The sequence below is a fragment of the Etheostoma spectabile genome, chromosome 17 (genome assembly GCF_008692095.1).
Source record: "Etheostoma spectabile isolate EspeVRDwgs_2016 chromosome 17, UIUC_Espe_1.0, whole genome shotgun sequence".
Taxonomy (NCBI): domain Eukaryota; kingdom Metazoa; phylum Chordata; class Actinopteri; order Perciformes; family Percidae; genus Etheostoma; species Etheostoma spectabile.
In genome coordinates, this window is record NC_045749.1 from 17417858 (window position 1) to 17427595 (window position 9738).

General features: G+C 45.9%; 1 protein-coding gene across 2 annotated transcripts in view; it reads right to left on the bottom strand.

Moving 5' to 3' along the window:
• Positions 1–4011: 4011 nt before the first annotated feature.
• Positions 4012–9738, bottom strand: part of ism1 (isthmin 1) — a 12381-nt gene continuing 6654 nt past the window's right edge. The window contains exons 2-6 of one of the 2 annotated variants that reach the window (XM_032540571.1): positions 8935–9150; positions 7834–8101; positions 6083–6226; positions 5850–5939; positions 4012–5471 (exon numbers count right to left, since the gene is read on the bottom strand). In XM_032540571.1, coding sequence (XP_032396462.1) covers positions 4954–5471; positions 5850–5939; positions 6083–6226; positions 7834–8101; positions 8935–9150 — 1236 coding nt within the window. In that variant the 3' untranslated portion in view covers positions 4012–4953. Of the gene's footprint in view, positions 5472–5849; positions 5940–6082; positions 6227–7833; positions 8102–8934; positions 9154–9738 lie in introns of both variants that reach the window. The other variant, XM_032540570.1, reaches the window with a different exon arrangement.

Genomic DNA, 9738 nt, shown 5'->3' on the forward strand with positions numbered 1-9738 from the left:
ATTGCATCCAAAATTTCCACCTTGATTTATGTCACTGTCAATGTTTGTATTCTGAATGATATGTCAACCTTTCAGCTCTCTAAAGCTCAAGAACCTGATGTGTTTGCTGGACTTACAGCTGCTAAGATGAGGATTGCAACCAGTTGGAAGCCACCTCATGACTTATCTGTTTTTTCATGGATCCTTTCTTTTTTGGGTGTCACATACACGGAACTCTCTACGGCTCGTGTGGGTGGAGCCCCGGGGAAGACTTTGGAGACTGGGCACAGCATTGCGGAGTCCTTAAGGCCAATACTATAGCCTTTTCTTTTGTTTGCGTGTCTGATTGGTCCCTTGTCTTGTGTCTGTCCGTGTGTGTGTCTATTTGTGTCTGTTTGTTTCTGCACGTGTTGTTTTGTCTCCCTCCCTCCCTCCTGATTTTCCTCTGTGTTTTTGTGGCCCTGCGATGCGTTCCTATGTCCCAGCATGTTGTTTGTAACTGTTTGTGAATATTATGTTTACTATATTATGTTTTCTTAAAAAATTACAATTCACAAAAAAGACGTTTAGTAGAAAAGGCAGTTATTTATATCAATTGTTTCAGTCTCTAGCCCAAGGCTTTGTCCAGCTGCTGGCTTTGGATCGTGGCCACTGTAGTGTCTGAGAAGAATGTGCAATAGAGATGTTCTAGAAGATAAACATATGCAGCGTTTGAAGAGAGAGATGCCTCCCTGTCAGTGCACCATGCCTGCTTGTTGGATAGGACCAAATATTGTTGGTATTCAGCCGTTTTTTGCCTCTCAAGTGTAACATGTCACAGTCTGTTGACATTGCTGGCGTGCAAAATGCATGAGACGGGTCAGGAGGAGCAGCAGAAGGTTGGTTTGGGAGCCGCTGTGAATGTTTGTTTTTGTTCACAGCCTCCTGACTCAGGGTTGATCTTGAGGGTCCATCTGACAGGAGATGTGTGTTACCTTGCCCCTCACCCACACTCAAATCATTAGCTCGATCGTTGGTTATTAAACATCAACCTCTTTTCATCGGGGAGTAATCTGTGTTGCTGGGAGACCCTCTGCCCCATTCTGCACAGAAACTTCCACTTCAAACATCATCCCTGTCTGTCCTGGATCTCCTTAGCTTTGAAAAAGGATCCTAGGTCTTTAAAAAGTGAACGGGGTCCTGAGCCATTCAAGGTGTATCCAATGCCTCGCGCTCAGCAAGGCTCTTAAATGCAAAACAGACGGTGGAGCAAATAAAGATCAAAGGCAGCAGCCTTGCCCATCTGGCCTGCTGTCCTCACATGCCAGGCGGTGTTGTCACAGTGAATCACGTCCATACTGTGCTCATGCTGATGCCCTCCCCTCGCTCACCACCTAAGGGCCACCAGTAGCCCTCTACACGTTACAGCCCCACTGTGCCAGTGTAACATTAACGCTCACTCACAGGGTTATAACCAGACAGTGTGTTAGGGGCTGTCTTTGTCAGACCAAGCTTGAATTTACCCTGAGGAACTGGAAGAGCCAGACATATCTCACCTTTATGCACATCAGGATCACCCTTTTGCATTTGAGGGGAAACTGATTTCCACTCACTTCTACTAGCACATGAGCATATAAAAACGTGCTGGTTCATTAGTCGTGTGTTTAGCTCAGTGAAAAGCATGACTTAATATAATAACTCTTTTGTTTATAAGGGGGCTAAGCAGATTTATGCCCATTTGTCTGACAGCTTTGTGTGTAAATTTATGAGTGGGTGCATGTCATTTTAGCTTTTGTTTCAACTGTCAAGTCACAGCACCCATCTAACAAGATGATGTTCAATGCTTGGTTGATACTATATGTCCAAGTGGATTATGTGCTGTGTCATTGTTCTCCCATAGGTGCAGGTGCAGCATGTCAGCGATGTCCTAGCTACAGGGGTCAGGTAAGACATCCTGCCCTCTCAGATGCTCCACAGCTACTTGACCTGTTTGTTCAGCTGTACACCCAGGCACATGTTTACACCCCACCACCCACTCCTCCTCCGACTTGCTGTGCCAAAGTAACAAGTCAGTGTGCCAGGATCCCCACTCCTGTTTTGGCGGTAATTGGGGTGAAGGTTGAGAGGAAGGGATAGAACGGCTAGATAAGCAACCTCCTGGTCCAGGTCAGCTATTCCAGATTAGAAGACCAAAGAAAAAACCTTTTAATTAGGTTTGCCGTGCAGTTAGGGGCCTGCGGTATTGCGGCCCAGACACTTCCTGCATTGTGCTACACCACCCAAAAAGTAGCAGTGCGAGGGAGTGAAAGTGAGGGAGAGAGAGACTAAAAATGGCTCGGCCACATCTGCACCACACCACAAAACAAAAGAGATGCCTGATTGCCACCATGCTTCGCGGTTATTGACCTACTAGAAGCCCCACAGTGAGCTCCAGCGTGGACAACAAACCACCTTGACTTGTTTTAATGCGAGATATTTCTACAGAAAAGAACAGCTGAGTTTTTCCTTAATTTATTACAACATTGACCCATCTAAGTTTCTACTGCTTTCTTCTTCTTTCAACTCTTGCTGTCTTATTCCCGCAGTCTCTTGTGTGGGGATCTACTGAGAAATCCCAGAGCCAGTTCTGTCAAACTCGACCTAAAACAGCATACGTTGGGACATAATTTTCTCCTCCTAACAAAAATAGAGGCAAAATACCAACAATCATATCTTGGTGATACTTAATGAGCCCTTTCGGATCCCTGACAATATACCACTAATATGGTGCTTTGCATCCTTTGAAACATACCAGAGTAGAGTCCTGGAAATAGTAACAAAAAGCGAGGCCTTGCTGACGCCCCACAGCCTACGCAACAAGTTCTCTCTGCACTCGCTTGTCTGTATAATGTCTGCCCTCTCATACATTTTCACACCAATTGCACTTATTTTATAATCTGTATTATAATCTGTATATATTCCTACCTACAATACGCCTTAGCGCAGGAATCACCACGTTTTTGTAGCGGAGGGGAGAAGATTTTTTTTTTTTTGAGAGATCAAAAGTGAGGAGGGTGTTCAAATACATGCCTGCTCTTGAGACACGTGGAGCATGTCTTGAGAAGATACACTGGAGGCGGAGAGGGGGGTTTGTGGTTGTGGTTGTGGCGGTGGAGGTATGTTATCAATTTGAGCGCGCCCCTAATGTTTCAAAATTAAAGACGAACACCTCACTTTGATCTCCATGGCCTGTTCTGCAGACGGTCCGCTAAGATAACAATCCATCCCGGTCACTGTAATCTTAGCCTCAAACCATGCCTTTACTGAAGAGAGGGACAAAAGAGACCTTTACACACTATGAGTCTGATAGCACAAGGTGGGTTGTTGATTAAAAAGGCCGTGTCTAAAAAGTTGGTCTAAGGTTGCACTTGGAGGAATCTTGTATGAATAGTGAAGCAACTAGGCAGTTGCAAGTAGCGCCTTAGGGGTGTGGAACGTGCTGGGGCCTGCTGCGTTATAAAGACAAGCCTGCACCCGGCCAGCTGTGGCATACACAAGACTGCAGGAATGAGGGCACCATGAATGGCTTTCTCTGTGCGACAATGACTGGGGCACTCAGCGGAGAGGGAATAGTCAGAGGTCCCTTGCTATGGACAGGCAGCAGTGTGTGTGTGTGTGTGTGTGTGTGTGTGTGTGTGTGTGTGTGTGTTGGGGGTTTGTGTGTTGTGTGTGTGTGTGTGTGTGTGTGTGTGTGTGTGTGTGTGTGTGTGTGTGTGTGTGTGTGTGTGTGTGTGTGTGTGTGTGTGTGTGTGTGTGTGTGTGTGTGTGTGTGTGTGTGTGTGTGTGTGTGTGTGTGTGTGTGTGTGTGTGGTGTGTGTGTGTGTGTGTGTGTTGTGTGTGCAGCGAAATTACTCAGGAATGCGAGGATACATGCCAAAGACAAAGAATTTGAATCCCATTCAAGGGAACCTTACCCTCCTCCCCCTCTCTGAAGAAATATCACATAGCTGATGAAACTTTACTGAATTGTGTTAAGATTTTTGCCATGATGATCATACACTTAAGATAGTTTTCCTAGCCACACATTCATTAGCCTTTTTAAAAATGTATTTATAGATTTATATCTCAAAAGTCTTTCCGTACAGTTGAATTCACACATTCTTTATGCTCTATTATGGTTTCATCTTAACTTGAGACACACATACGCACATTGATGCCAAAGTTTCAGCTTGAGCATAATCTCAATTTGGCATTCAGCCATATGTGAATCAGAATCATAGATACCCAACTCAGACAGCTACAACTTAATAAATACTTTACAAAAATAATGCAGGCTTTTTACAATAAAGATCTGCCTCAGAGACACAAGGGACACGGTTGTACATTTGGGGGGGGGGGGGGGGGGGGGGGGGATGTGCATGCTAAATAAACTCACAAGCTTATATGAGAACCTGGATATTGTGAATGACAAAATGAGAGAAAATTTGAAAACCCTGTTCTCTGTCTCCCCCCCCCAAAAAAAAACCCATTCCTGAAGGATCTTATTATTCCATTACCACAGGCCTCTCAGAATCACCAAACATAAACATAATCGATCTATGGAGACGAACATGGACACAATCTAAACGAACATTCCTAGAATAATAAATTTCCCTTTTTAAGAATACAAACTCAGTTCTCCCTTTTAGTGACCAGATCTCAAGAAAAAAAAAAAAAAACACAATTGGTGGCACCATTTTTAAGAGGCATATTTTATAAAATAAAAAAAAAAACAGAAACGCCTGGTTTTGGTGGAATCAAGAAAAATCCCTTGTGAGCAAGTATGTGTCTGACTCTGTTGGATTTGTAGTCCTCTTGGTTCATAAGAGCAGTACGTATTGTTCCTCAGAGCCTAAAAGTTCTTTTGTGATTTGACCTAAAACGGAATTTTAAAAAATGGTTTCGGCACCATTTTTGAGGTTTAGCTGAACCTTTAAGCAGTGTTTTGATTTTTTCTTCCTTTTACTTTACAGCCGGCTAGAATTCCCTTGCTTCTTCAAACTGTTTGTAGTAGTCCTCGTCCTGAGGGTTGTCGGGACACTTCTGTCCATTGTTTGGCGGCCTGGCCTGGTTGTAGCGGCTCCAGTCTCCTTTGCAGATGATCCAGGGCAGGATGTCCACCTTGTAGTGCAGGTCGGCTGAGAACTCTGTGCTGATGAGGTTGGGCGTGCCGGCCCCTTTGCCGCGAGTGATGAGCTTCATGTTGTCGTTGTAGCAACAGTGCTGTGCTGCCAGCGTGGTGGACTCCAGCGTCAGCATGGAGCGGATACAGTAACGGGCCGTGGGCTTGTAGATCTCCAGCTTCTCTTTCGGCCCGCTGGCGTCTTTCCAACGAAAATCTCGGCGTGTGGGAGCATCGTGCACATCTGCTGTGCTGTACGCCACCTCAGTTGGGTAAGAGCAAGGGCAGCTGGGAAGGTCGTTTGCCACCTTGGTCATGTACTTCTTCAAGAAGTCGCTCTTGCAGTTCATCCATCGCTCGCAGCTGTCTGTGTCTGCAATACATCAAGACACTTAAATGCTACATCTCCTTCCCAACATCAGAGAATGAAAGTGTGAGAAGGTGTAATATATATATATATATATATATATATATATATATATATATATATGAATATTTAATGAAGTTGTGTTTTCACTGGGTTAATTCTGAACACACGGACTACGATAGTGTGGGCAGGCAGCGGCATACTGTGCTCTCCCTCTCTTCTGCACATTTTCATCACTGCGCTGTAATGGAGGGCAGCCCGAGCATGAGGAATGCTAAGTGTGTGCAGGAACACTGCTGCCAGATGGATAAACGGTCTTTGATAGTGTAAGAACATCTGAAAGACGGATAGTCTGAAATTAAACAAGAGTGGGCAGAATCTTACCAACACCAAAGAGCTCCGTGGCATTGAACTCATCTGTTCCAGCTAACAGGCTCACTTCAGTAGCTGCTGTCTTGAAGGCATCTTCAATACCTTTTGGAGACATGAATGCACAGCGAAAGGTGGATCAAAAGATGAAAGACTACTAAATAAACTCATCCACTTACAAACTATCCTGTAACATCCATTGACGCCATTTTTATGTCTTTTTTTTTTTTTTTTAATCAAGACTTTACCTGGGCAGTTGGGCATATCACAAGTTCTGGACTCAGTGGCTGTACAGGCATAACCGCATGACCTGGTTCTCTTCTGGTTGCCATTTCCACAGGTGACACTGCACACGGTCCAGTTACTCCAGTCCCCCTCTCCGTCCATATAGTCTGGATCAGAGAGAGAGAGAGAGATCCTCAGCTCTGATGCAGGCCACATGCTGAACTTCATCAGGCCTGTTAGCATGCCTCACTAATAATAAGTGGGGGGAGAACATGAAAGGGGAAATGTGGGGGGGGGAGGTTCTCTTTGACTTCAGCCCTCGAAGTAGATACCACGCAAGCCTGCCTACACACTTACGCTATGTTGTAGCGTGGCGTAGGGCACAGTATGTGTGTTCAGCTAGTGAAATAACAGGGAAGTGTTTAGCTAATTCCAACAAAGCTGCAGGGGATCTGACAATAGAAATGTTCTGCGCTGCACAGTGGCACTAGACACCATTCAGTTGCTCTGTCTGTGATTCATTGGTTTGGAAATTGGAAGTGAAATGGCAAGAAATCCTCTTTAACGCCAATTATCATTGAGCAGATCACTGTAATGGGCATACATGGAAACAGTTACAATCGGCTCTACGACCGCCTCACCCCACCACCACCCTCACTACCGCAAGCACGCACGCACGCACGCACACACACACGCAAGCATGCACGCACACACACGCACACAGTCACACACACACACTTCTTCACACATCTTGAAAGCAGTATTCCATCAATAAGGAGAATTAATGTGGGCATGTTGAGATGGAAGTAATTCTGGCTGGGGTCCAAACCTTCCTATACGCCCCCCATGTGCCATCTGCCCCTCATTATGAACGTTTTGTATGAATACAGGCCAGACAGTCATCAAGCACTGCTCCCCTCCCCCTATGACCAAAAAGCTGGTGGCAGCTCGGACAAAACTCAGAATTTAGAAAACTTAATAATAACCTGTCCTCGGCCCACAGAGGAGAAAGCTGAATGCACTACCAATGGGCTGTGATGGATAACTCTCACTGCCTGTCCACAGTTATGATTATTAGATCTACAGTATAACCAGGACAGAAATGATGATAATGTATTTTCTTGTCCATTATGTGGTATGAAATGAAGGATGAATGCGAGCTGACCACAGCGATAAGCCAGAAACATTAAACATGGGCTATGGTTTGACAGAAAAAGATTATAAAATCGCCTCCCTAACCATTGTTGGGCAAGTGCAAGTGGATAAAATGACATATTCCACAGCATGCACATTCCTGTTCGACCATGTTGGTTTGGGCATGCTACAACACGGGCCGGACGCTTACTGTATGACAGTGAGTGTAAATTCTTCCACGGCAGATTTATCAGTGGGGTTACTTTTGGAGGGTGTTGTGAGGATGCTGTGGCAGCCTAACGGTGCTTCTGGCCCCAGTCCTGCTGCTGAACTTTGATGTAGCGGAGGCGTTTAAACTGTGTCACATAGCTAGCTCCGCACCACAGAGGAATCCATCTCATAAAAACGTGTTTAAGGCTTCAATCAGGGGCTCCCAAAGGCTCGCCTGGGATGACTGCACTTATTATGGTGACAGCTTAAATCAGAAAATCTGCAAATTACAGATTCCACATCAGACCATGGCCATCTGTGGAAACCCTGGAGGCCAGGGCTCAAAAGAGACTATGGACCCAGCTAAATATTCTGCCATGTGCATTTGTGCACTCCTTTTCTTGCAAACACACCCTCTTGTCATTCTCACCATATTCGGTTTGAGCTTTGCTTCCTCCCCCGGCGCCTCCTCTTCTGTCCCAGTCAGCCGGCGGCCTGAGGAAGTTGCTGTCCTTGCTGTTGCTCCCGTAGGTGCCATCGTGCTCCTCTGTCTGATGAGTGGTGGAAGAGGAGGAAGGTGAAGAAGAATGAGGCCACCAGTTTCTCCAGTTAGGAGTAGCCCAGCTGGGTTTGCTCTCCTTACGGAGGCCTTTTTCTGGCTCATGACCCTCTAGTCCATCCACCACTTCAATAGTCACCTGTATTAAAGAACAGAAGTCAATTTAAAGTCAATATTCAACATGAATTCATCAACAAATTAAATACCTTCGGGATAGAATGAGTAGATTGGGTGACGTGAGGTGACACTTTCTGATAGTCCCATGCACAATATTACCCACTCCCCCTTTCTGTCCTAACACATGTGCCTCCCAGATGAGGGGGGACCACCACCCCTGCCCCACAGTCACCCTCCCACCTCTTGGGCTCTCTCCACCTAAACACAAAGTTCAAAGGGCTACTCAGCCTCCTCCAGACCATGAAAGCCAGATGAATCCCAGGATCAAAGACACCCCCCTCCTCCTCCTACCCGTTCTCCCACAGCCTCACGCCCTTGCTCAATTGGTTGCTCCGCTCTCTTCCCACATCTTGAGATGTTAATACACTTTGTTCGTGCTAGGATTTAGCAGTGATGCTCTCAGAAATGGAAAGACCCCCTCGCTGGATTAGACAGGAGAATGATTTAAACATGGCAGCGGTTACTTGGCCATCTGCACCACATTAACATAAGCTGCTGTCTGTCTTCCTGCACATGGGTTGGTAGAAGTGAGGCATTGCTGGTTGGTGTCTGCCATTCAGATGTCATGATGATGGACGTGAGACCTTAGTGTCTATCTAAAGCTTGACCATGAGCCAGAAAGTGTGAAAGGGGACGGTGAAAAAAAAAAAAAAAGGGGTAGTGATGTGCACCAAACTATTCTCCTTCTTCCTGTTTGCTCTTCCTGTCCTATGTGGTTGAGTAGCCATGTCTTACAAGGGTGTGAAAGCATCAAAGCACACTGGCACTGGCAGGTGCACAGACACACATGGTCACCTGTATGTTAGGATTCTGTCCATTGATATCGGCTTTGGAGAGGTCGGGGAAGTTGTGCAGATCAAGGAGGAAAGCTCCAGGGCCGTCCCTGTGTACGTTGCTGCCTCGTGCCCAGGGGAGGGTGGCGGGCCGATGGGCCAACCGGTGTTCTGGACCAGACCTTCGGTCTTCAGGAGCCAGTTGGGCAGATGAGATTCTTTTTGCATTTATGTTGTTCTGCTGAGGAGAGAAAGGAACATAATAGTGATTTATTATTGTTTATGCATTAATAATATGAGATAATTAAAATATTTTTTGGGGAACTTCCTGCCTGTCAGAGCCCTGTCACTTGGCACCTACAAAGTTTGCACACTCAGCAACATTAGATTGATGTTGACAGAGGTTCATGTAGCCATGACTGTCTGTCATAAATCCTGTGGACAGTGGTCTCGGAGCCAAGAAAGAAGGAGCCCCTGAAACAGTGGGGGAAATACTGAGGGCTATGCGTCTGTCTGTCTGTCTGTCTGCCTGTCTGCCTGTCTCCTTCCACCAAAATGTAATGTGTCTAGAGCCTGCACTCAGAGCCAATGCTACAGCTAAAGGCCGTATATTTTCCAGTTTGAACTGACGGAGTATGCTGCTGCTTTACAGTATTTATACGATGTGGACATTTTCAGCATGTTCTGGTTCTGCCTGGGAGAAAATAGCATGTAAGACTGATGGGTTTTCTGCACTGGGGCTATACTGAAAACCAGAAAGAAAACACTGCAAAAATAATTATAGAAAAAAACATTTGGTCTCCTGACGGGGGGGGGGGGGGGGGGG